General features: G+C 47.6%; 1 protein-coding gene across 1 annotated transcript in view; it reads left to right on the top strand.

Moving 5' to 3' along the window:
- RELN (reelin) overlaps nucleotides 1-27,138 on the top strand; it is a 1,711,021-nt gene that overhangs the window by 1,655,223 nt on the left and 28,660 nt on the right. Inside the window, exons 61-63 of the mRNA XM_078679027.1 lie at nucleotides 8,854-9,073; nucleotides 10,738-10,935; nucleotides 11,777-11,875. Of these exons, the coding sequence (XP_078535153.1) occupies nucleotides 8,854-9,073; nucleotides 10,738-10,935; nucleotides 11,777-11,875 (517 nt within the window). The remainder of the gene's footprint in view (nucleotides 1-8,853; nucleotides 9,074-10,737; nucleotides 10,936-11,776; nucleotides 11,876-27,138) is intronic.

Genomic DNA, 27,138 nt, shown 5'->3' with positions numbered 1-27,138 from the left:
AAATAAGCAGGTTTAAAATTCTCAAGCGAATTTAGTTAACAAAGAATACAATATATAGATCAAAATACCACAAAGACTGAAGTAAATCTGATAAGAGGAACACAGTTATTAAAAACGAATTAGTGTGTTTGTTTGCTAAAACCTTTTAATGATTTTCTTTAACAAAACTATAGTCTGCAAATATAAGCATGCAATAGCAGTAAATCTCCTGAATGCAAACCTAATCTTATTGGAAGTAAAAGCTACTTCTATATGTTGTTCACAATGAGCTCTTAATATTGTAGCTAGTGGAAGCAAAAATAGGTTTTATGTGTGATACACTCCAAACGACATCAATATGACAGCCATGGGCCAATTCTCCATTTCAGTTATCTATATTACCCGTATTGCATTTTCCCCCCAGATTTTTCATGCCCCTACAGCTTTCATAGACCCCCCATTCGGTACCTAAACCAATAAATTCCCCTTATCGATTCTTCGTGCATCAGCACCATGGGGATGCCCTATTTTCAGGGGATGTTCTTCTTTGTTGCAATAAAACCATTATTTATGGGGTCTCTGGTATCACTTTAGGTCTGCAGTCTACCATATTCCTGGGAGCAGGGTCAAAGGTCTCATTTTCAGGTCTGCTCCAAATACTGTCTCCAATTCTCTACACTCCAGTAGCTTCCTATGAGGGGACATTCCGGCAGTGAGTGAAAGAATCCGTGGTGGCTCTTCCGCTAAGGCAGAGGAGCGTCGCCCCACTGCCAGGAGGTTGCAAAAGAAAGGAAAAAAGAAAATGATAATAACAGAATGTTATTATCATTTTATTTTGTCCTCCTGCTGTGACAGGGTGCGTGAGGGGGCTGGGGTGGTGGGGGGGTGCTGCAGAGCAGGTAAGGAGTGATAGAACACTCCTGTGAGCAATGACTGTTTGGTTGCCCCTCTCGGGCAGCCCAAAAAAGTCCTGGACACTTCCCTGTTCTCCATGCAGGCTGCATTACAGCCTGCATGGAGTACATCCCCACTCCTCCAGCCCCTGGCTGAGCGCCGTGTCACAGCGCTCAGACCAATCACAATGCTGTATTGCAGCATTGGCTAAGGGGTGGGAGCCTGGCTGCCTACTTCCTGTTCCGATCTGGAGTCGGACACAGGCGAGCAGAAGAGAAGACTCGAGACCCGGCAGCGGCAAGGTATGTTTTTTGTTATCTTAATGCATCCCACACTCCCCATCCCCCGCGCGCTTGCCTCCCCACCTACGAGCCATGCCGGCCGCCCCTGGAAAGAATTTACCTATTTTAGCACATCCCTGCATGCATTTATCGTCTTTTTGAATGTCCCAAACCTTTACATTGGTTTTGTGGTGCAATACTCCAAGTATTGGATCTTGAGATGGATCATTCTGAAGCTAGACTTGATTGATACTTCTCACGGGAAGCTAAAAACCTCTTGTCACATTTATCCTCCACTGGACCTATATCCAGTTCCTATTTCTCAGTTTTGTAAGATGCTCAAAAAAACAGTCTTTGAAAGTAAATATAAAACAATGTGGTGACCCTAGTTCGTGAAAGCAATAAACTAGGGGAGAGCAGTGCATTCTTTTAGCACTGAAGTGAAGCAATGCCCTCACCTTCTCTGGGAATTTATTTTAAAAAGAGTAGGTTTTTGAAGTATCTCTCCTTTAAAAACAGTTAGCTACTTGTGATAGCAAATGTTAGTGTCAAAATGTGGTCACCTCTGGGCAGTGGTGTGGATCTGGTACTTCCCGTACACGCTTCCAGCTTAGCTCAGAACAAGGCAACCCTCTCCTGGCATATTGGGGTCACAGAGCCGATTCTGCTCACGGGCAAGGACCTGATCGGTGCACAGCCTCACACCTAACTCAGGGAATCCTCATGCAGGGCTACCCAGAGGACCTCGCTCCTTCCAACGCTCTCCTCTGCCTCAAAGGGTACACTGGTCTTGGCAAGCAGGCGTTGGTGCTCCAGGATCCAAGGCAGGTGATCTCAGTGTCCAGGATGATGTCCCCTCACCCAGAAGGAAGACTAGCAGGCCTTTGCCCCGGTCCTACTCACAGGCAGAAGTCTTACAGAGCTTCCCCTCCTCATACAGCCCTTCTGGCTGCTTGGCAGATAACAACGTTTTGGGTCTCAAGATCCCCTTCTAATAGTCCTTTTCCAGAAACCAAATGTGATTTAGAGTCCTACAGCCAGATTCATCAATGTCCCGTTTTGCGAGTCCTTAATAGCGATTATTAAGGAATCGGTATTAAAGACTCGCAAAACGGGATTCATGTAGAAATCGCAAATAAAATTGCGATTCCTACAGCTTCCTTATTTGCGATTAGCAAATTGCTAATCGCAAATAAGGAATAACTCCCCATTCATTCCTATGGGCCTAAAAGCAGTACCTCTGTGCGCCAGTAGGTGGGGTCCTTCGGCTCCGCATGGTATAATTCGTGCCAGAAGTGATGTGCGTAGTCCCTATATAAGCCCCACCCCAGAGCATCAGTTGTTTTCTTTCCACACCAGTCAGCACACATCCGTAGAGGGCTACCCTAGACACCAGACTTTTTATTTGCAGATTTTTTAGACTTTCTCTCCTGGTGTTCAAGATATCCACCAGAAAGGCAGGTTTTGAACCATGCAACACTTGTCACTGACAGAGGGACTTTGTTTGTCTTTGATGTCTTGAGTGAGATCACGATGCCAAGATATGCGAGGATTGTCACACCATACACCCCAAGGCGCTGAGTGAGCAGTCACTTAAGCTCCTCGCCGCCCAACGTTGATCAACTCAACGATGCTCCAGATCTTGAGGAAGGTCCTGAGATCATTTTCAAAGTCGTACCCTACGATCGTCGGCCAATTCCAAGTCATTAGGGAAGCCTCACAAAAAAAGAAGAGGTCTTTGACTTTGCTGTGCAATTCTTTGGACGAATCGCGGGGCCGTTGACACTCGAGGCCTGGATCTGTGGTGGAGCCTGGGCTGTCTCCGTGCCATCCTGAATGTCCAGGAGTTGGAGAGACCCCTGCTCAACTTAAAGAATGTTACTTGGCCATACACCTCCTTTTTGGGATGCCAGACCTCTCTGGAGCACTGGGTAGTGAAGAGGGCCATACTGGTCTTCCGGCAGAGGATCCCCCTCTGCGCTAGTCGGGCCCTAGGGATCCACTGCCACCGATGCCTAGTGGTGGCACCACCCCCATCATCGATTCCAACTCTGATACAGAGCCAGAGTGACTTCATCCGACGCCAGCTTCGGCACCAACCGGTGGCAGACTCCCCATATCTGAGCCAGTGCCTTATTCTTATTACAAAGCGGTACAAAAGGGGGTGGTGATGGACGGAGCATCTGAACCAATCAAACACTCACACCCAGTCAACAGATCTGGGTTTAATCCATCACCGTTCTTTAGCCCACTCTACTACCCCAGTTCAGACATGGCCATATGCAAATCAGTCTGACCCTGTGCCTCATGGGAACAGTCCAGCCCGAACTGCCACGCCATGCCTTCCCTGGACCGGAAAAAAGCTTCCTAGGACCGGTTTCTGGCATTTCAGCCGTCTTCAGCCAGGCTTGCTTGAATCCAGTGTCAAAGTGAGCAAGGGACTCACGTCTGAGCATACCCTGCCAACTTATGGCGAACAAAGCGGTACAAAAGGGGGTGGTGATGGACGGAGCAGCTGAACCAATCAAACACTCACACCCAGTCAACAGATCTGGGTTTATTCCATCACCGTTCTTTAGCCCACTCTGCCACCCCAGTTCAGACATGGCCATATGCAAATCAGTCTGACCCTGTGCTTCATGGGAACAGTCCAGCCCGAACTGCCAAGTCATGCCTTCCATTAACCGCATCTCTACACTCTCAACCACCATAGCCAGCACATTTTGCAATCTTTTCGTGGCTGAGGACATGGTTCTCATAGACCATTTGGGACAGATAGCCAGAAGTATGGCCAGGTGGCGATCAGAGGTCTCAGGTCTCCAGCGGAATCCAAGCTCCACATCTTTGGGTGAGCCATTTGGCATTGAAAGTCTTTCTTCCTTCAATCAGAGGAAGGCTGATACAGGTGTTCACGGTCAATACCACTGCCATGTGGTTTTGCAACAAACAAGGTGGATTGGGTTTGTGGACTGTCGGTCAAGAGGCTTTGCTTCTCTGGATATGGCTGGAACGCTAGGGCATAGCTCTAGTGGTTCAACAACTGGCGGGCTCTCTGGACACTAGAGGGTACAAACTCAGCCATCGATGCCTAGTGGATCACAAATTGCTCCTCCATCCAAATGTGGCATATGGTCTCTTCCAAGAGTGGGGAGATGCTTGGTGAGATAATTTAGGGCCCGATGTAGGTAAATCCCATTTACCGATTTTGAAATACCGAATCCTACCGATTCGGTATTCCAAAATCGGTAAATGGGATGTAGGTCCCAACATCTGGATTCGTTACCGAATCCTTAACAATTCTTAAATTACCGATTCGGTAAATACCGAATCGGTAATGCCCATTCATTCCTATGGGCTTTGAAGCCCATAGGAATGATTAGGCATTACCGATTCGGTATTTACCGAATCGGTAATTTAAGAATTCACAAGGGTGCAGGGTGTGTCACTTTGACACCCTCTAGCACCCCCAAAACGGGCATGTGTGCAATGTGGCACACAGACATGCCCTAAGGGCACGTCTGTCTGTCACATGGCACATGTGTACATGCACAGATGTGCATGTACACAGGAATCGGTTTTTTACCATGGATTTGTATTCCATGGTAAAATACCGATTCTGTAGGCCATGTGCTGATGGAACATTGGCTACCTACATTGCATTTTCGGTAGTTCTACCGAATCGTTATCATTACAGAATCGGTAAATATTACCGATTAGGTAACTTCACCGATTCGGAAATGATAACGAATCGGTAAAATTACCGAAAATGTGCCCCTACATCTCTATAGCCCTTTACCGATCGGAAACGGCCGAAAATCGGTATTTTTTCGGCCGATTCCGATCGGTAAAGGGCTACCTACATCGGGCCCTTAGTCTCCTCAGAAAGCATGCATTGTCAGCAGTTTTGCGCTGGAGTTTCCACAGTAGCTCTCACTCAGAGACAATTTTCATTGAAAGTGGAGGTCCAGCCCCCTGTACGCCTTTCCGGCAAAACCACTCGTGCCCAGAGTTCTCAAGAACGACCATGCTCAAGTTATTTGTGTGGCTCTAGATTGAATACGGAGACTCTGGTATCCCATGCTGTTAAGCATGAGCATTGGTCTCCCGATCAGGCTGCCTCTTCTGTTGCAACAGCAGGGCCTGGTTCTGCATCCAAACTTGTTATGTTATATCGATCTGTATAGGGCACTAATCACCCAAGATTCATCCAGGTGCTAGGGCTTCTCCATCCAGAGGTGGAGCATGGTCTCTTCCAAGAGTGGTGGGGAGATCCTTGGTTAGATCTGTTCGCCACCGCAAAAAGTGTGCAATTTCAGCAGTTTTGTGCTGGAGTTTCCATGGTAATACTTTTCGTCTCAAGTGGAGGTCCAGCCTCCTGTAGTTCTTTCCCGCAATACCACTCCTGCCCAGAGTTCTCAAGAACTTCAAGAACGACCAGGCCCAAGTAATTATGTGGCTCCAGATTGGGTACGGAGAGTCTGGTATCCCAAGCTGTTAAGCAGGACCATTGGTCCCCCAATCAGGCTGCCTCTACGAGAGGATCTTCTGTCGCAACAGCAGGGCAGTATTCTGCACATGAACATTTTATGTTATGTTTTACATTGATTTGTATAGTGTAATAATTACCAGAGATTCATCCAGGTGCTTGGTAGGTGTGAGGTGCCCAGGGTACTTATATGAAAAGCCAGGACTTCAACTTCTTGTGGAACTCAAGAAGTGAGTAGGAGACTCTGATCGGTTGAGGAAGGTTGTTCCATGTCTTCAGTGCGATGCAGGAGAATGAGGGACCTCCAGTTTTGCTTTTCCAGAAGAATGAGGGACCTCCAGTTTTGCTTTTGCAGATGCAGGTAATGTGTGCGTGTGAGGCAGAGCGTAGATGTCTGGTGGGTTTGTGGAAAGTTTGTTCCACTGTTCAGATATTCTAGTCCTGTGTTGTGTAGGGCTGTGTGTGTGAGAAGTTTGAATTGGATGTGCTTGTGAATAAGGAGCCAGCAAAGCTTCTTGAGGTGCGGTATAATGTACGTGCAGCATGGGATGTCAATTAGGAGTCTTGCAACGGTGTTCTGGATGGGCTGGAGTCTGTGCAGGAGTTGTTTGGAGATTCCGGAGTAGAGAGTTTTGCCATAGTCCAGCCTGCTGGTGATGAGTGCTTGCATGATGGTCCTTCTGCTGTTCTGGGGCAACCATTTGAAGATCTTTTGTAGCATGCATAGGATGTGGAAGCAGGAGGTGCACACTTCGCTGACTTGAGCTGTCATGTTGAGATTGAAATCTAGGATGATTCCTATATTTCCTGTGTGGTGTGTGGGTGTTTGTCCTAGTTCAGACAGCCACCAGGTGGAGTCCCATCTTGTTGCCAAGGACCTGTACTTCTGTCTTGTCAGAGTTGAGCTGCAGGCAGTTCGCTCACATCCAATCTGCTACCATGGTCATGCACCTGAAAACACTTTGCCTTCATGTGTGGAGATTGGGCAGTGACAATTTACAGCTTTCAACCTTCTGCCCGCAGTCTGCAATGCTATCTTGGCAGCCAGGTGTCCCTTCACCAAGACAGTGAATACCTGCCATTGAAGTAAGTTAGTGGCATGGTGTACAGATAAACATGTTGACCCCTTATCTGCAACTCTTTCCCAGGTTATCTTGTTTATTCTTACCTTAGCTGAGCTAAGGTAAGGTTCTGCTTTGGGCATGTTGAAAGGTTAAATTTGTGCCACTTTAGCATTTCTGTGGCTGCCAGATCAGCCATCTCTTTTCAAATCCCTTCTTAAAGGTCTTCAGCACATGTTTCCACCAGCGCCTTGTATTATGCCCCAGTGAGACGTCAACCTGGTTCTCACTTTTTTGATGTGTGCTCCCTTTGAGCTGCTCCACAACTGTCCACTCAGACTTTTGACCATCAAAACTGATTTTTTTGTGGCGATAACATCTGCCCCGAGGGTCAGTGAGCTGCAGGCACTATCTGCACATCTTCCATACCTTAACTTCTTCCCAGACAAACTGGTTCTTTGAACTAGAGCATCCTTCTTACCGAAGGTAGTCACTCATTTCCATGTAGGCCAGTCCATCACTTGGCCTATCTTTTACGTCTCCCCCTCACATCCCTAAAAAAGAGGAGAGACTCCATCAGCTGCACCCCCAAAGAGCATTGTCATTATATCGTGATCGTACTTATGAATTGCAAGTGAACAATCAACTCTTTGTGGGGTATGTCAGAGCCAAGAAAGGGAAAACAGTGCAGAAGTGGACCATCTCGTGATAGATGGTTCTCTGCATTAAGATCTGCTACGCAATACCCAAAATACAACCCTCTGAGGGTGTGTGCGCTCATTTTACCAAAGCCAAAGTTGCGACCACTGCAATAGCCAGCAGAGTTTCTGGCCTGGATATCTGTCTGGCAGCAACATGGGCTTTCTTGCACATATTTACAAAACACTACTGCCTAGTCATGTCCAGCTTGACAGTCATTTTGCCTGTTCAATCCTACAAGACTTTTTAGTGTTATTCGTATCGCAGCCCCAACTCTGAGGAGGTATTGCTTTAAGGTCTACTGTAAGGTAAGGAATCTAGGGCTAGAAGTCTCTATCAGAGGAACAAGTTATTTACCTTCCGTAACGCCTTATCTGGTAGATAATCTATGTAGCTGCATATTCCATACCGATCCTCCCCACTCTGCAACCAGAGAATAGTGTTAAGGATTAACCCTTCTAAGGGCCCTAGATTTGCACGCCAGTTGTCAGTATTCCTCGGGGCTCTACGGTTGTGGCGCTGAAAGTCTCAAAAGAAACTGATGTCAGCGTGCTGGGTTGGTGCCTATGTATTCTCTGCGCATGTAACTTCTGGCGCAGGAGACACCACCTGAGGCCAAATTACTCCATTTACTGGCACAAGGGGATACTGCTCACATAAAGTTTCCGATCCAGTCTGTTGCCTGGGGAATATTCTAAGGTAAGGAATCTGCAGCAAAATAGTCTCTAATAGATAAAGAGTTACTGAAGATAAGTTACTTGTTCTTCAGTGTGAGAGACAGCATTCTGCCCTTCCACACACTTAACAGTCCTCTTAAGTGGCAGGGACTACTATGCTAATCTGTGCTTTTGAAGATCAAAAACAATTTAGTTTTTAGCCAATGTTTGTTTTAGATTGATCCCCAACAAAAAAACATTGACATAGCCAAAAGGCTGGCAGTCAGTCCCAAGATATTGGCTTTCCCAATGCTTAATTTTAATTTAGCCACATTATTACTTGCTTTGCAGTACAATTTTCCAAAGATACTGGCTAAAAGCCATAGACACCAGACCTCAACATCACCAATAACACCAATGCATCCACAGCCTGTCTAAGGTGTTCCTTTTGTTTTCATTTGGCTAATACAACCCTTCTTGCAGAAATGCAAACTCAGCTTCCAAAACAGACGCAATTAGCTCACAATATGCCACTGTACGTGTGGACATTATATTGTATATTATTTAACATTATGCACATCCAAAAGCACTTATTTGCATTGTAGCTGCTAACGAAATGAAAATATCAAAGCTGTGTTCACTATCCACTGTAATTTAAACATTTTAGCGTAACAAGCAGTGCATATCAAAATCGGTATAGTTGTGATGTAAACTTCCATCTGTGAAGAAAGAGCATTTTTTGAGTGAATACCCTATGTGTTTTCCCAACATTTATTTGTGCCTTTCTTTGGTGGTAGGTGATGACTGCTCAGTCTTCAGCCACGACCTTCCCAGCTACATCAAAGATAACTTTGAATCTGAAAAAGTCACGGACGTGAATTGGGAAGTCATTCAAGGTGGAATCATCGGGAACGGCTGTGGCCAGCTGGCGCCATACGCCCATGGAGACTCCTTGTACTTTAATGGATGCCAAATCAGACAAGCTGTTTCCAAACCTCTGGATCTCACCAGAGCAAGGTATTATGTTCATGTGTGCAGTTAGAGTGGGCAGTTGATGGATTGAGATGCCAAACGACAGTGCTTTTAAGTGGGATGAAAAAGGTGTGGGGTGGTGGTCTTTACAAGGGGCGTGGACAATAAAATATAACTAGGAACCCTTTCAGAAAGGTTTGGCCTAAGTAATTTAGGTCGAGGCTTAAAACGTGAACTAAGGGCGTGGCCTGTCCCCGGCTACTATTTAGATGCCTCACTGCAGGGGCGGCTCCAGGGCGGTGCAATCGGTGCCACCGTACCAGGCGCTGACTTGAGTTTGGGGCGTCATTTTTGCAAGTATATTATCATTCTAGAAGCACCTGCTGCCGCGTTCCTGGCCTCTAGCAATTTTCAGGCATCATTTAAAACGTCGAGATAACTCAGGCGATTAATTGTCTTCCGAAAAAGACCGGAGGTTTGTCTAGTGGAAGTTTTGACTTATTGTAAGGTAGCGCAGAGGGTTAAAATGCCTGCTGCTAAGAATGTGTACCATGCAAATACCTAAGTGCACATAATTTAGATAGGTGAGTGGGTTACTGCTTTTGTCTGTGAGATCCTTTTGTTACTTGTCGTTTATAAGTCAAAATCGTAATATAGAACATTGAGCTATTAACTGTCATCAAAGAGCTGCATGCAAACTGCAAGGTATAGATTAGAGCTATATGTTTTTTTGCCCAGTCTTTCATCATCCTAACCCTGCCAAAAGGGTTCATTTGGGTAGAAAACAATTCACATTTTTAAAGAGAACCCCTAACAATGATGTTACGTTTTAAATTATGAATTTGTGCTTTTCCAGAATAAGGACTCTTAAACCATATTGCCTACCTGTATTGCTGACAAGTCACTCTCACTCCTACACTACACCTTGTAATTCTGTCTTATGTAACATGTCCTGTACACTGAGGTAAACACTTATGATTGTCTCTGTGTAGTGTGTGTGATGTAAAGTGCTCTGACACCTTACACTGTTATGAGTGGTGCTATAAAACTAAATGAACCCGAGAGACAGTGGTTATGGAGACTTGAGGGGCACGGTTAAAGGGTGCTAGTGAGGGAATCCATGGCAGAGGTGGCCATTGGGGTGGGAGCAACAGACAGAGATTAGCACATGGCGCCACCAGTGCTAAAGCCGGCCCTGCCTCACTGTGAGCTTTCTTTCTGTTATTGCATCCGAATATATCACACAATGACAATCATATGCCTAAAACAAGCATATATGAGAGTTTAAGCTATTGTCATTTACAATGGCTTTATAAGGGACAGTGAATACACTTAAGTGTGAGCACAGGCACGCGTTAGTGTAAGTACTCAGCACAAGGTGCATTGAAAAAGCCGGATATGGCTGGTCATCCTGTTATTGGTGTGTACTTTATCTGTCAAGGATTGAAAGCGGAGTTACTTGTGTGGTGCATTAAAATGTTAATTTTTTTTGGTTTCTATCCTTCAATGTATTTTAAAACTGCCATTTACTCAAAGCTTATCTTTGCTGTAAAAATTTACTCATAACACCAGTCGAGTAACTATTCGTGAATCTTTTTTATATATTTAGCATTTGAAATACATCTTTAACACAATTGGATAATAAACAGTTGAATGTGCTGTGCTTTGGCCTGGCAGACTCAACAATGCACCTTCATTTTATATTACAGCAAAATTATGTTTGTTCTTCAAATTGGAAGCATTTCGCAAACAGACAGCTGCAATACTAACTTGAGTTACGCTAATACCGTCGACCGAGCAGTGCTTCTCCAATACAGCGTCAACAATGGCATCACATGGCAAGTCATTGCCCAGCACCAGCCGAAGGACTTCATACAAGCCCAGAGGGTTTCGTACAATGTTCCTCTGTAAGTACAAATGCAGAAAGTTTCAACCCAAACGTGTCGCCATCATTCTGGGAGTAGCTCTCTTGTTGTTACCATGATTCACCAGAGAATAATGAAAGAAAGTCAACTTAGACATATGGGGCTGAATTTGAAAACTGTTTTGCACACCAAGGTGCATATAAAATCCATTTACTTCTGCAAAACATGATGAGTTGAATTTTAGGAAAGACATCGTACCTGCATCGGTGGAAGGTCTACTAGTGTGGCAAATGTTTTGCCATTGTAAGTTTAAAGTTAGGGATAGCTACTTGGCTGTTTCTTAGGAAGGTACAAGAGGTATGGCTTTCAGAAATGTGGTAAACACACAAAAAGCGGTGCATTTCTGGGTGTTCCGTAACATTTGTAATATATATTTTCCTTAATTCCAATCCTAAAGTACTCAAGCTGAACTGAAGTTAGTGGGTAAACCAAGGATGAGAAATCCCAAAACACCCTCTTGTAAACAGGGAATGCTGAGGACAGTGTTTCTTCAATGGGCTGAATCCTTAAATGGAGAACCAATCTATCATCGGATGTAATTTAAAAACTCGAGCTGAAGGGGGCATTTTTTCCTGGTGAAGCATTCATGCATTGACATTCTCTCAATTTGGTTATACATTTAATAAAAGAAATGAAGCAAAAGGGATGATCATTCCCTTATTCTGTATAGACGTAGGTTTTTGCACAAAGGTTTGAGAAGTCAGGAACTCATTATAGCATGACAATATTTTCTTCAGGTTCTACAGCCAGTCGGTGTGCCAGACTGGCAAGCCACCCTTCTGTATAGGTCATGAATAACCTGTTCTCCTGATTTTGTCCACAGGGAGGCCCGAGTGAAAGGTGTCTTACTACGCTGGTGGCAGCCTCGCCACAGTGGAACAGGTCATGATCAGTGGGCATTGGATCATGTAGAGGTCGTCCTGTGAGTATCTGAAACCCCTCATACCCATTTCAAAACCTTTCTGAAATCCCTGCGAGATGATCAGGAGCATGGATCTGTAAGCACTGTTCCTTTCTGGGAGTCTCCTTTCTTCCACTCATAGCGTTTTCCCCAAATGTGATGTAATCGCATGCTGGCTGATCTGGAGACCAAGTCATTGCGAGCTATATTTCTTAGGCCAACGCATTTGACAAAGCCTCGGTTAAATTCATGTACTAGTAGGTGTGGTAGCCCACTTGTTGAAGCCCTTCAATATAGCTACAGTATTTGCCCGAGTGTTCAGAGCAATCAATACTCACTATATGAGGAGAAGTTTAACATTTGAGTAGCCATTAACAACATGATTTAAGAAGCATGTGACCTAAGCTAGGCAAAAAGACATAATTAACTTGGTGCACTTTCTTTCTTTACCAGTCTTTACATTATATGTGTTTCGCTGCAGCAGCATCACACTGGCAATATGTGCAGCTTATATGCTACGGGCCAGTAGATATTGGGGACTAGTACCACTTCATTGCCTCTTCCAAAATATATATGTAGGAGTCTGGCTTGGTATATGGTGCACACTTATTCAAGTGTAGCACCCTGCACCAATCCAGACAGCCCTTATGGTGTTTTTAGTGATTTAGACAGCCTTTAGACAACCTTAGAAAACTCTCTAAGTGGTAGCTGTGGAGAGCAGCCGTCAGGCTTAAATAGGGGGAGTGTAAATCAGCTTGTTTCACCATTATCTAACCTTATAGTACAGACCAAGTGAAAAAGAACTACACAGTGTCATCATAAAAATAGTTATTTATTACAGACACTCACTATTCCAATGCAATATCTCCTGCGCAGAGATGTAGTTACAATACACACAATACTTTGGCCCTACGACAGGTAAATAGCATGAAAATACAGTGGGCTCCCGGGAAAGACCAAACCATATACAAAAATAGTGGAATGCGACTAACGACCAAAGTCGAGAGTGGACCCAGAAGACTTAGAAGTGTTGGGGAACCAATGAAACTCCTGAGGTTAGGACCCAGGAACCCCATGGAGTCTGTGTACTAAATGAATGCACAACAGCGCGCTAAAGGTAAGTCATTGAGGACGTCGCGGTTGCAATTCTTAGGAAAAAGGATCCTTCCAAGAAGACTTGAAAGACACCCCATGGAAGTTTGTGACTACCCCCACCTGTGGATACCTAGGATACCAGGTTACCTGCCCCAAGGAAGCTGGATGAATAGGTATGAAGTGATGATCGGGAGCCGCAGTAGACCCCAATGGAGGACGGCACACAAGATGCTGCTATCGAAGATGCTGGAAGAGTCCGGTGGAATTCATCGGTGGATTCAAGAAGAAGAGTACCTGTAAGCAAAGGAGATAGAGTCTAGGTCACTCAGGAGTGACCAGGAGGCACAGGAGTCAAGTGTCCACCAATATCGGCTGTTACTGGAGTGTTGACGGTGCCCTTGTCTCTCTAGCTACATGGAACAGGTGATGCTGAGGATGACCAGGAATGGTGTGTGAGCTGTCCCACATCGGATGTTGATATTCATGGGGTCGGTGTCTGGCAGGACCCAAGACAGGCCTTGGCAACAGCAACATGTGGAAGAAGACGAAAAAGTACAGTGATGGGACCAGCAAGGTCCAAGACACTCACCACATTCCAGTAAATCAGGGTAGACCCTAGCAAGCTGGGGAGTCTACTGGGATCGAAAAAGAACTTCGGCAGAGAACGAAGATCTCTGGAGAAAAGAGTCATCAAGCCATAGCAACGGCCAGCCGACTCAATGCACAGAGACTCCGTTCCGGCGGTGTTGATAAGGGATCTTAGGACGCAGAAGAACTGCCTCCTGTGTTACTGACCCAGTTGGAGACCAGGACCAGCAATCATTCAGCTGTGTTAACGGTGCTTGTGGATGTAGGGGAGTGACTCCTTCACTCCAAGGGTGATTCCTTCGGGTGTATTTGGATGTCCACTAGACCTGGAAGGGACCTTAATGGGGCACGGACACTGACGGTGCAGCGGGCTTGCAGTACGAAGAGATCAGGAGCAGACGGAGTCTTCCCAGTTACAGTCTAGGTTCCAAAGGTGAAGTTTTATGCAGTCCGTCTGACGCAGTCTGCACTACTCGGTCAGTATGTCCAGATGGTTGAAGAGGAGGCGGAGTTTGATCTGAATCGAATCCCACAACGAATCTAGGGACCCACCCTCAGGTAAGCCCTTAAGTACCCTAAGGAAAGGGTTGGGATGATTCAGGGATCCCACTCAGAGGAGGGGCAGGACAGTGGGGAGGATACTCCCATGTCCTTTGACCAGTTTTGTGCCAGAGCGGGAGCCAACAGCTCCCTGACCTGATTTGAGCTGGAGTATGCAACGAGGGCACCAAATGTGCCCCTCAAGCAGTCTGTGTGATGCTGGCAAACGCCCTCACCCTGTCCCAATACACAAAACCCAGTCTGGGAGGTTGTCACACCTCCCTGTGACCGGATACCTCTTGTTCTGCCTTCCCCTGCTCGAGCTTGGCTCAGCAGCAGGAGGGCAGAATTGTGTCTCAGGTCGGCAGCAGCCCTAGCTTGCTATCCAGTTCTGGAAGACTGGTACCAGAAGCACTGAGAGGCCGTTTGATACCAAACATGACAGGGTTTGTTACAGCTAGTTTTGAGATGATCATCGCATAATGACAGCCCCTGTAAATTGATATTTGTATAGCGCACTACTCACTCGCAAGGGTCTCAAGGCGCTTGTATGAATACCGCTGTGGAACCCATCCTGGCTTTCCCTGTGAGGTGTCCACTCCTGGGCACTCCCAAGGTGGAGGCCAGGCATCCTTAGCGTTGTGGGGCCGTTATGAAGATTACTCAAGCTATTGCCCAGAGTTGCAGAGTGGGACTCCATGATTGGAATAGGCACGAGGCGAGAATTATCAGGTCCGTGGAATTTTGAGCCCAAGACCCGCCGAGGCGGGGAATTGAACCCTGGTCCCGGGCTAGACCTCTGCAGCAGGGTCTGCCGCTCTAACCATTGAGCCACACTTCTCTCCTCTCTGTATCGTAATGGCTGATACATTTACAACCTTGGAGAATGGACTCAGAAGGTTGTAGGGGTGTTCCACTCATGCAGGGGCACCCTCACACTTAGAATCAAGCACCCTGCCTTTGGGACTGAAAGGCCTACTAGCGGATGACTTCGAGGTTTTAAGTGCTATGTTGTTAGATATAAGGAAACATATCTTTTGTGTGAGGTGTAAGCACTAACTCAGGCTGCAATGGCAGGCCTGTAGTCTGAGTTTGGAGGGTCCTTTATAGGTGGCATAATACATGCTGCAGCCCATGGGTGAACCACTGGTGTACCTGGGGCCTAGGTACCTTAGTACCATATACTAGGGACCTACCAGGGTGCACCAGCAGCCAATTAGGAATGTACCAAGGTACTCACCATAGCAAATTTAGGGAGGAAGAACAGTGATTGGGGTCGTGATTGGCAGGATCCCAGTCAGACCAACAGTATGACACCACCAAAAAGTGGTGGTAACCATGAAAGCCGATCCTACAATATAGAACTATTCAACCATGAGCTGCTCTGCCGCATTAAAACACAATCTCTTGCTGAAACAATATCGCATTTCAGGTTTTTATTTTTACAAGTGTTTTAACTGTCATTTGGAGTAAACTAATGGGGCATTATCATTAGATTTCACTATATGTTTCATTATAATTGGGTTCTTTAGCCATTGATTATTAGGCCAATTAAAGGCATGGGTCCAAACAAAAACTATTTTTGTAAAAAATAAATGTATACAGAGCGTCTTTGACAAAAAGGGTTGGACTTTCTGTAAGAACAAGTAGGCCCACAAACCTATATATTTAAAAATGTATGTGTTTAACTAAAAATATTTATTTAGTTAACTTTAGTTCTCTTAATTAATTTGGATATAATTTAATTCCAGCTTATATTTTTTTTAACATTTTTTAATTATGTGCACTGTATTAACCAAACTGTAAGTACTTTTGATCTATTGGAAACGTTTTTATTTTAGTTTTAATTTTTAATACATCAAAAACTCCATTACAATGATTTAACCAAATTCCACATGCATTACATTTAATTGCACTAATAATTTATACCTCAAAAATCCACAGTATTCAACCTGTAGCAGTAACACACCTTGCTTATATGTCAATTCTTTATTCAGGGGCTTCAAGTAATGATCATGTTATTTTATGTTATGTTATGTAATGTGAATTTGTACAGTGCAGCTAATCACCTGTAAGTGTATCCCGGCTCTGAGTAGGGCAGACCCGAGTGGGGAGGAGGAGATCACGTCTGCCTGTTTTGTCTTGAGGACTCTTCAGAAGTCCATGAGGGAGGGGGAGGTTCTGAGGTGTTTTAAGAGTTTGTTACAGGTTGTGGCTGCAAGGCATGAGAAGGAGTGTCCTTCGCTATTGCTCTTCTTGATGCGAGGGGGTGTGATGTTGCCTGGGAGGGAAATGAAGGTGTCTGATGGGTTGGTAGAAGTTGAGGCGGTGGTTGAAGTAAGCTGGACCAGTGTTGTGGGGAGCTTTGTAGGCATGGGTGAGTAGTTTGAACTGACATCTTTACTGGACTGGGAGCCAGTGAAAATGGTTGAGATTTAGAGAGATGTGGTTATTTCGCATTCTGGGTGGTTGGGAGTTGGTGTAGGACATGGGCTAGGATTTCGATGTAGAGTGTATTTCTATATTCAAGTCTACTTCTTATAAGAGCTTGGGTGACCATTTGTCTGGTGCTCAGTGGGATCCACTTGAAAATCTTGCATACCATTCACAGAATGTGTAAGTAGGATGAGGAGACAGTGTTGATCTGTCTGCTCATCGAGAGGTTGGTGTCCAAGATGATTCTGAGGTTCTTGTGGGTGGGAGGCCAAGTTCAGAAGACCACCATGAGATGTCTTTGGGGGAGTGGTTGTTGCCAACAATTAGGACTTCGGTTTTGTCTGTGTTGAGCTGGAGGCAGTAGTTTTTCATCCAAGCAGCGACGTTGCTCATGCAGTTGAAAAAGATTGCTTTGGTGGTGCTGGTTAAGTTGGTAAGGGAGAGGATGAGCGGAGTATCATTGATAGCAACTCTGACGATGTCTGTGATGGGCGTCATGTAGATGTTGAAGAGTGTTGGGCTGACAACCCTGGTGGGGTTCCGCAGATGAGTTTCCTAGATTCTGACGTGTAGGGGGAAGTCTAACTCCTTGACTTCTGTCCACGAAGAAAGAGGATATCCACTTGAGGGCTGGTCTGCAGATACCCAAGTGTTACAGCTTTCTGTTGAGTGACTTGTGAGAGACTGTATCGAAAGCTGCAGAGAGATCGAGGAGGATGCGTGCAACAATTTCTCCTTGGTCGAGGATGCTTCTGACGTAATCGGTGGCCGCAATGAGGGCTGCCTCTGTGCTGTGGTGCAAAAGCCTGATTGAGCGCTGTTTAGGAGTTAATGAGGTTCTAGGTGGTCTACGAGTTGGATATTGATGGCTTTGTCAATGACTTGAGCTGGAAAAGTTAGGAGCGAGATGGGCCTGTAGCTGCTGAGGGTGTTGTGTCTGCTGTTGGTTACTTCAATAGGGCGTGGGCTTCTGCATTTTTCCAGCACAATGAGCAGAAGGCAGAGGTTATGGAGGTGTTGATAGTGGTGAGCACGGGGAGATGATGGTTCTTCAATCACTTTCTTAGATATTGTATTAATCATTACGTCCTCACAATATTTACCTTGATATCAAAGCCTGGGGCAATTTAACATTTTGTAAACTTATTCAAGAGACATTATAATTCACTGCACGATTAAAATCAGTTATCTCTTCTCATTAGTAACTCAGTAAGTTGGAAGGCATAGCTGTAAGCGATGAGAACAGAAAAACAATTTTTGTTTGTATGTCATGCTATATTTTGGTCATTATGTGATTTAAACCCAAATGGGAATTCATCCTACCTTCAAATCTAAAAGAACATGTTTATGTGATTATTCAACAATCTCTACCTTTAAATATTAATTGGCCAATCTCAAGAAGCTTAACTTCTCACTTTAGTCTCGTTCTTCCAAAGCATCCACGTTGAAAATATTTATCTCCATCGCGAAACTTCTTTCTCTATGCCCCGGCAAAATATGACACTGTTTCGTTCCCATCTTAACCTGGAAAAAGATTGATGGCATAAATCTCCAATCATTTCCAGGATAGTAAACGTTTGGAGATGATTGTGCGAATGCTCACAAATTATTGTGTTCACAAAGCGGACCATGCCTTCTATTTTTTTTTTGAAAATCTGTTTATTAGCATAATGATTAAAGCAGTTACATAAATTTCCAAGTCCCGGAAAGCAGAGTAAAACATGTATGTGCCTGCTTAAAACATATGTTTGCATCACCAATTTGGATTTACATTTTGTGGCGATCGTAACTGTCGCAACGAAACAAAACAAACCCCGGCATATTCAAACCCTCCCACCACCCTCGATCAACCCACCCGACACTCTCATGACAGGTATCTAATTGAAAATTGGATGAACATTCCTCTGGGTTACTCCAGGTATTACAACGCATAACTACTGTTCACTGTGCACATGGATGATGCGAGGCCACAGATCAGCATGTAGGTGCACCCCTTCTCATAGGTAAGCATTCCAGTCAATAACAGTGCATGCACGTCCGGCTCCGGACACATCTATTCCACATTCTGTACGTCACTGGTGTCCCCCTCATCCCCATCCTCCCCAGATTCAAACGCACCCAGGATGACAAACCAGTCCAACGAGATCGGCTTTTTCCGTAGGCCTCTGTATTCCTCGCGCTGCAGTGCCTCCCCCTCCGCCTTACCCCAGCGCACTACTTCCGCCTGCCATAATTCAGGGTCGGGTGGCTTGGGTGACTTCCATCTCATCGTAATAGCACGCTTCGCTAATAATAGGGCCAGGTCTGCAAAGCGCGTCGCCACTGACCTACGGCGTTGGGAGGGCCCCAGCCCCAATAAAGTACCTTCTAGTGTAGGAGTTCGGGACAGAGCCCCTGCACTTTCAAGTGATGCATGGACCGTGGTCCAATAGTATCCTAGCTTGGGGCATTGCCATAGCATGTGTATCAGTGACGCGTCTTCGGAGTCGCAGCGGGGGCAATTGCTTTTCGCATCGGGGAACATCGTGTGTATGCGGTGCGGGGTCAGGTAGGCCCTATGCAGCAGCATTAATTGAATGAATTTGAACTTGGGGTTCCTAGCCACCTTCTTGGGAAATTGCAGGACGCGGTCCCACTCTTTGTCTCTCATAGGCCTACCCATATCCTCCTCCCATGTCTCCCTAAGCTGCGAAAGAGATAACGCTCTCCCTTCTCTGATGCCAGCAGTAAGCCATCTCGTGAGGTGTGCACCCGATCCCATGAGGTAGAGCATCTTGGTGAGGGGGTTCGTGTCAAGTTCTTGGCCCTCAGGTGACCATTTGTGTGTGATATAATTGCTGAGACCAGCGTGCAGCAGGAATGAGCCCCCAGTTACGCCCTGTGTGATTCTGAAGTCTGCAAAGGACAACAAGTGTCCCCCCGCAAACAGGTCGCCCACATGTGTTACTCCTTCTCCATGCCAGGTAGCTAGCGAGGTCGTCGTGAGAGTCCCTGTGCCCAATGGGATGCCCAAGAGAGGGATCGTGGGGGCATAAGAGGACTTAGGGGAAGTGTATTTCAGCGCTTTCCTCCAATAAAGGATCGCCAATCTAAGAAGTGGTGGGGCATCCCTCGGCAATTCCGAGTTGGGCAGAAGCAGTGTGTGTATTCTCCCCCTACCGTGATCCTCCTCCGACATGTCAATCTCATGGAGATTGCGACCAGCCACCCAGAAAGCCAGCCATTGAAGCTGACACGCATAATTGTAAGCTCTAAAGTCTGGCAAGCCCATACCACCAGCGTCAGAGGGAAGCTGCAATTTGGACAAGCTTATACGTCTGCGGCCGTGTCCCCATACCAGCTCAGTGAGAAGAGTGTCAAGGGTCTTAAATGTCGCCACCGGGATCAGATATGGTAAGTTGGTGAAATGGTAGAGGAGACGGGGAAGCATCACCATCTTCGATATCGCCACTCTGCCGGGTATGGAAAGTGGCAGTGTCAACCAGAATTGTATCTGAGACTTCAGAGCCCTAATGGCCCTCCCAAGGTTACCGTCAATCATCAGTGCAGCCTCTCTATAGATTTGCATCCCCAGATATCTAAAGGTGGTGTCCGCTACCTGGAACTCGTGAGGGGCGAAGGGTAGTGGAGTAGTCAGACCTGTGTCCGCAAATGTGAAGCCATAGGATTTGGATTCACTTATGGTCAAACCAGAGATCGATTGAAAGTCCTCAAAGACCTGGGAAATCGGGCACAGGTCTCCCCTCAAGTCCCGAAGATACAATATAATATCATCTGCGTAAGCAGACACAATATGTGCCGTCCCGTGTCTACGTATGCCATGGCGGGGAGCCATCGATCTAAGCCTACAGAGCATAGGTTCGAGGGCGAGGACAAAGAGGAGCGGGGACAGCGGGCAGCCCTGCCTGGTGCCCCTCGCTATGGCTATAGGGGCCGATATATGGCCAGAGGTGCGCACTCTAGCCGTAGGGGCGGTATACAGTAACCTGACCCAGTCGAGAAATTCAGACGGTATCCCAAATCTGGACAGAGTGGCGAACATATAGTCCCACCTAAGGGAGTCGAACGCTTGTTTCAGGTCCAGAGATATGCAGCCCTCGGAGTGCACAGCCCTTCCGTCTCCGAGCATCAGTTGGGCTAGACGTCTAAGGTTCATGGCCGTGTTGCGGCCCGGAATAAAACCACATTGATCCGGGTGGACCAGTTGTGGTACGTATTGCACGAGCCTCGTCGCCAGTACCTTGCTCAAAATCTTGGAGTCAGTATTGAGAAGGGATAATGGCCTATAGTCAGCCATCCGCAGCCCCTCTTTGGAAGGCTTCAATAGGGACGTGATCAACGCCTGCATGGAGGACTGTGGGAGAGATGTCGTCCGCAGGGCCTCTATATAAACAGCGTGCAACCGCGGCGCCAGAAGGTCTATGAATGTCGCATAAAAGTCAGCCGGCAGGCCATCTGTACCAGGAGTTTTGCCCTTCGGAAGAGATCTTATCGCCTGCTTAATTTCGGCTATCGTAATGGTGCACTTTAGATCTTTGGCCTGCCTCTCAGTGAGTTGAGGTAGAGTCAGGTCCCTCATGAAGGTCTCAAATGCCTCCTCGGGTAGTGGCTGCGGGGGGCTGTAAAGTGTAGTGTAATAGTCCTTAAACGCTGTGTTAATCCCGAGTTGGGTATTAGTCGGGTTGCCCGCCTGGTCTAGGATAGTCAGAATGGGATGATGGATTGGGGAGTCACGCAGAAGACGAGCCAGAAGGGGACCAGCCCTATCCGCCTGTGTATGTTGCCTGTTCGTGTATTCTTTGTAGTCCAGGAGCCTCAGGTCTTCCAGCAGTTCCGCGTGCCTAATATGTGCCCCCTGTAATGGTGTGAAGGGTGCATTGGTGCCGGCTGCCTCATTTTCTAAGGGCGCAAGTGAGTTCTCCACTTCCTTCAGTCTAGCAATTACTTCTCGCTTCCTACCCATCCCCGTGGCCATTGCCGCTCCCCTCAGGCAAACTTTAAAAGCGTCCCACTCTATTAGCCGGGTACTGGCTGTATTGGCATTTGTGGAGAAATAGGTAACTATAGCATCTGATAGGGAGGCCCGAAATACAGAGTCTTCAAGGAGATCTGGAGACAGTCTCCAAGTTGGGATGGGGGCCAGACGCCTACCCCACTGCCAGGTAAGTTCGACAGGGCTGTGATCAGACAGGGTTTTCCCCATGTGTTGGGCCTGGATTATGGAATCCGCTAGGGAACGGGAGCAGAAAATATGGTCGATTCTGGTATGGAGCTGATGGGGTGGGGAGAAAAAAGTATATTCCCTGTCTCGTGGATGAGCGCTACGCCACACATCTGCCAGGTCCCAGCCCCCAGACCATCTCTCAAGAGCCTCCGCCTGTTTCTTACTCTCAGCCGCCTGCAAAGGGGGATGTGACCTATCCAATGAAACATCAAGTACAGCATTAAAATCCCCACCAATCAACAAGCGATAATCCGCCCAACCTGCAAGTACCCCATTCACTGACATAAGGAACTCCGACTGATTTGAGTTCGGCGAGTACACACACCCAAACACAATAGCCTCCCCGTCCAACAGCCCCCGCACAAATGCATATCGTCCCTCATTATCTATTCTGTGCTCCAACATCTGGAAGGGAACAGAGCTGCGGAACCAGATTGCTGCCCCTCTTGAGAACGCAGAATAGGAGGTAGCAAAGAGCTGCCCCCTCCATTTCTTGCGCAGTTTCATAGCCTCAGCAGCATTCAAATGTGTCTCCTGCAGGCAAGCTATCTGTATCCCCCTGCGGTTAAGCTGTGCTAATATCCTATGGCGTTTCTGCACTGCCCCCATGCCACGCACGTTCCAAGTGCACATTTGGTATTTATTAAGTGGCCCCATTTCCATGCATGTGGTGCTGCCAGGTAAAACACCCAGGTACCCATGTCAGTTCAGTTCCATAAAAAGATGAGAGTGTCCTGTAACCCAGAAGTCCCTGAACAGAAGGGTCCCCAGGCAAACGTGCCCGGGATCCAAACCATGGTGCCCAACGTGGGCACAAGTCAGTTAAGTTTGTGTGCATTCTGGGGGCGACAGGCCGCTATCAATTGTCTCCTAACGGCCTGCATTAGTTCAATAGCCCACCAATGAATAGGCCCCTCGAAGCAACCCACCACACACTAAATAAGAGGGGGGAAACATCGATACGTTACCGCCCGGAGGGGAGCATAGCCGCAGCAGTTCAGAACTCCTCCGCCATCTGGGCCGTGACCTTCGGGAAGAGCTGCAAGCTGTCAGCCGAATCAGACACCTCCGTATGGGTGCCAGTAGTGATGGTGTGCCTGTCGTCGGTCAAGTCCGCATCATGCGCGGCCAGTGCCCCCTCCGTCAGCCGTTGTCGCTGTGATGAAGACGGTAGCTCGTCCGCGCGGGTCCCAGAAGGGTGCGGCCGCAGAGATGCACCATGTGCGGAGCGTTGTCCCGGGCCGGGGTCGCTGTCCCTGTCCTGGCGATCCGGAGGGCGCCCGCGGCTCCCGTCATGCAGATCCTCAAATGGGTCCTGTGCGGTTGGCGGTGTTAGGGTGACTTCCATCCATTCTTCTGCCTCTTCTGGCGAATCAAAGAAGTGGGACCTGTTGTCGTGTAGAATTTTGAGACGTGCAGGGAACAGGAGTGCATATTTCATGTTTTTGTCCCTGAGTTTGCGTTTCACACTCATGAAGGTGGATCTGGCACGCTGCACAGTAGGGGTGAAATCAGGGTAGACTGAGATATTCTTGTCTTCGAAGCGTATCGGCGCCTTCTCCCTGGCAGCCCGCAGGACAGTGTCGCGATCCTTGTAATGGAGGAGGCGTGCAATCAGCGGACGAGGAGGTGCCCCGGGTCTGGGGGGCCGCGGCGGCATCCTATGTGCTCTCTCCACACTATAGAGGGCAGTGAGGTCCTCCCGGCCTACCAACTGCCGCAGCCAGTCCTCCACAAACTGGGTAGGGTTCCTCCCCTCGCTTCTCTCCGGTATACCTAAGATGCGGACGTTATTGCGGCGGGCCCGCCCTTCTGCATCGTCAACTCTATCCCACAGTTGTTTAAGCTGTTTCTCCACACCCTCTAACTTCGTGGAATGTTCCGTCTGTTGAGGCACAAGGTCATTTAGTGTGATCTTCTGTTCCGCTACGCGTTCTGCCAGCTTCTTATGGTCAGCCTTTAATAGAGATAGTCCCGTCGCCATATTGTCTATTCGCGATTCCAGAGCTTCGCGCGTTGCACGTATTTCATTTAGGATGAGGTCCAACTTTGCGTCTTGGGAGCCTTTGCCAGTGGGAGGGACGATGTCCACATTTGAGGAGGCCAGGGGGTCCTCAGAGCCCGTGGACTGCAGGTCCATTGCGGCTCCCTTATCATGTGTCCTGCCCCTGGGCTTGCCCATGGATCTCGTGTGCAGGATGGCGCTGTAACTGGCAACTTCGGACGCAGCTGTCCACTCCAATGCCCAACCAGAACGTAGGACCACGAACACCGGGTTTACAGGGTATAGCGGTCGAGGCGGGTAGAAAATATGCAGGGTCTATGCACGCTGCGCCGCCGTTGGGGATCCTGTATGTTCACTGTGGCCCAGAGGGCAGAGGACAGATGAGAGCCCCGTCTCCAGAGGGCTAATCAATAGAGACCGTATGATCCCAGGTGTTGAGAGTGTAATCCTGATCAGGAGCGCCCACGCAGGAATTGCACAGCCAGGCAGCAAAGCACGCTCCGCGATCCAGTGCAGGGTGCCGGAGTCAGCACTCCGAACTCTCGGGGGTATGTCCCCCCCTCTGAAGCGCCTGGTCTCAGGGAAACGGCCCCGCGATCAAGGCCCCATCACAAATTGAAAGCGCCACAGTCCCGGACCTGAGGGCGATGCACTGACCTGACGTGCTGGTAAAATGGCGCCGGCGAGAGAGTGCGCACCCAGATCCGACACACTTAGGGAGACCGGGTGGAGTCGGGCTCACTGATCCGATGTCCGGGGCGCGGCAGTGCTTCACTTGCTGTCCATAAACAGTGCCGCTTGGGGTAGACGCCACCGTATATAAGGAGGAGCAGGCAAGACGATCCTGGGATGTTCCCGCGTAACTCGCGGACCTCACAGCAGGGTAGCCGACAGGTCGTTATCAAGGCCACGGGCATGCGAGGGTGTCATCACTTGCCCCGGTGTCTCTGCAGGAGTCCATAAACATTTCCGGCCAGGGTCCCGATCGGACCGCGCTGATGGTGGTGTGCAGGCCGGGTAGGTCACCTAATCTAGCCCGGGGCTTCGCTTCAGCACAAAGGCCGCTGCAAGGTCCGGCGGCGCAGTGCACGTATGCTGCGGATCGAGTGGGAAAGCTCCGCTCCGCCGCTTCCAGCACCCCCCCGGGGGCTTCCGGCGTGGGAATCAGGTGGGTTGCTGTCGGGGATCGTAGGATAACTTGCCAGTGTTTGCGGGCTATGGACGGAGCTCAGGAACTACACGTCCACCATCTTAGGCTCCAGGCCACGCCCCCCCGACCATGCCTTCTAACACTTACTTTTCACCTCTTGCTTTAGAATTACACACACATAACTGTGCACTGCAGTAGTGCATAATTATGCTGTAGTACATAGATTTAAGATTTCTAAGTATCCTTTTGAGAATACCAAGCCAGTGTAAAACAGCCATTTTGAATTGTAAAAGAATAATTGTTAATGATGAAAACATTTGTTTGTGCAATGAAGCCCCTTGGAAATGAGATAAGAGTTGTCATGTTGTTAGGCAGTGTAGTAGAAATTAGCTAATCACTCTGTTTGAAATTAGATATATGATTAACAACAGTGTTAAAAGAAAGACTAGTGGTAGTGCTATGGAATTGAAGGTACATTATTTTAGATCGGTCAGCCTTAGGGTGGGCTTCCCACCAACATTTTCCCTTCCTCCTTCATTTTTCTGATCCCAGTTTTGCTGGCCTTAGGACTCTGCACACTTTACCACTACTAACAAGCGCTAAAGTGCATGGGCTCACTCCTTAAAACATGGTAACATTTGGCTTCTCCCCCAATTGGCATATTTAAATTACTTCTAAATTCCTAGTAGAGTGGCACTACATATGCCTACATATGCATTACACTACATATGCCCGGGGCCTGTCAATTTAATGCAACTTTTGGGCCTACAGCACTGATGGTGCCACCCACATAAATAGCCCTCTAAACATGTTACCGGCCTGCCATTGCAGCCTGCATGTGTGCAGTTTAAAGTGTCATTTCGACATACCAGCCCAAACGTTCCTTTTTAATACATATAGGTCAGCCTTAGGGTAAGCCCTGAACAGACCAGAGAGAAGAGTGCAATGTATTTAAAACATAGGACATGTACTTTGACATTTTACATGTTCTAGTAGTGAATAACTCTTAAATTCGTTTCTCACTACTGCAAGGCCTGTCTCTCCCATAGGATAACATTGGAGTTGCCTTATTACATTTTATGTGTCATTTTCAAATGGGAAAAGATAACCAGTTCATGTCTGGTGTCTCTGGAATCACAATTTAAGATCCTAACTTAAGGTGAAGTCGGATTTTAAATTGCAATTTTGAAAATGAACTTTTAGAAAGTTGGCATTTTCCTGCCTCATCCATTTAGTGCCTATAGCCTGTCTCTGGTCACATGGCTGGGTGTAGCAGACAATTGGCCTTTGTGTATCCCTCCTAGAAAGCCACACACACACACACACACACAGGGGAGCTTAGGTGTGCCTGGGTGGGCAATCACTGGCAGGCTAGAATTGAGGAGCTGGGCACAGACCCACTTACACCTGACTAGGCTGTGTCCTGCCTCCACACCAAGGGCTGCATATCCCCTGTAGTTAGTTTGGAGCCAGGCCAGGGGACTTCAAAGGGAAACCTCTAGAACATCTGCCCCTCTTCAATGGCAGAAATGGGTATAACTACTGGACCTCGTACTCCACCACTTCTGTACACCTCTGGACTTGTGGATGCTCTGTGAGGAAGAAGGACTGCTGTGCTGCTGAAGGACTGCCACTCTGCTGAACTGCACTCTGCTGGACTACTGCCTTGCTGTGCTGCTGCTTTGTTGTGTTGACCTGCTGCCTTCTTGCCCGGGTGAGAAGGACTGGACCTACATCTCTTGAACCAAGAACCCAGAGTGACTCCAAGGGCTTGTTAGTTGGCCTCCTGATCTGAAGCCTCAGAGACATAACAGGCTGCCAACAATCTTGCACCTCGACTCTGCCATGTGTGACTCTACCCAGCCAAGCTATGTACCCCATTCCTGGACCATTGGAAGTGTGCTTAAGGTGCTTACCAGCCAGTGTGCATCCATTGAAACTGAGGCATCTCCTCTGCTGCATGGCACAAACCCAAGCAGAACCAACACATCACCGCTGCTGCATGGATTGGACCCATTGAAAAAACCCACATTGCATCTCTTTGGAACTGCTGCATCAGTCCGACTGCGCGACTCAGCCTCAGCACAGGCTCTCGCATCCCTCGTCGATGGCAGCCTCGACACCGGACTTCTCATCATAGCCTCACAGTCCTTAAAAACTGACTTATCACCATGACTGCACACCGCATCCTCGATGCTGGACTTTGCATCACAAGCCCCATTGATGGGATCCTTGATCACGACACA

The sequence above is a fragment of the Lissotriton helveticus genome, chromosome 1_1, assembly GCF_964261635.1.
Source record: "Lissotriton helveticus chromosome 1_1, aLisHel1.1, whole genome shotgun sequence".
Classification (NCBI taxonomy): Eukaryota; Metazoa; Chordata; class Amphibia; order Caudata; family Salamandridae; genus Lissotriton; species Lissotriton helveticus.
Note: the sequence above shows the minus strand (reverse complement) of the source record. Positions and strands in the feature narration are given on the sequence as shown.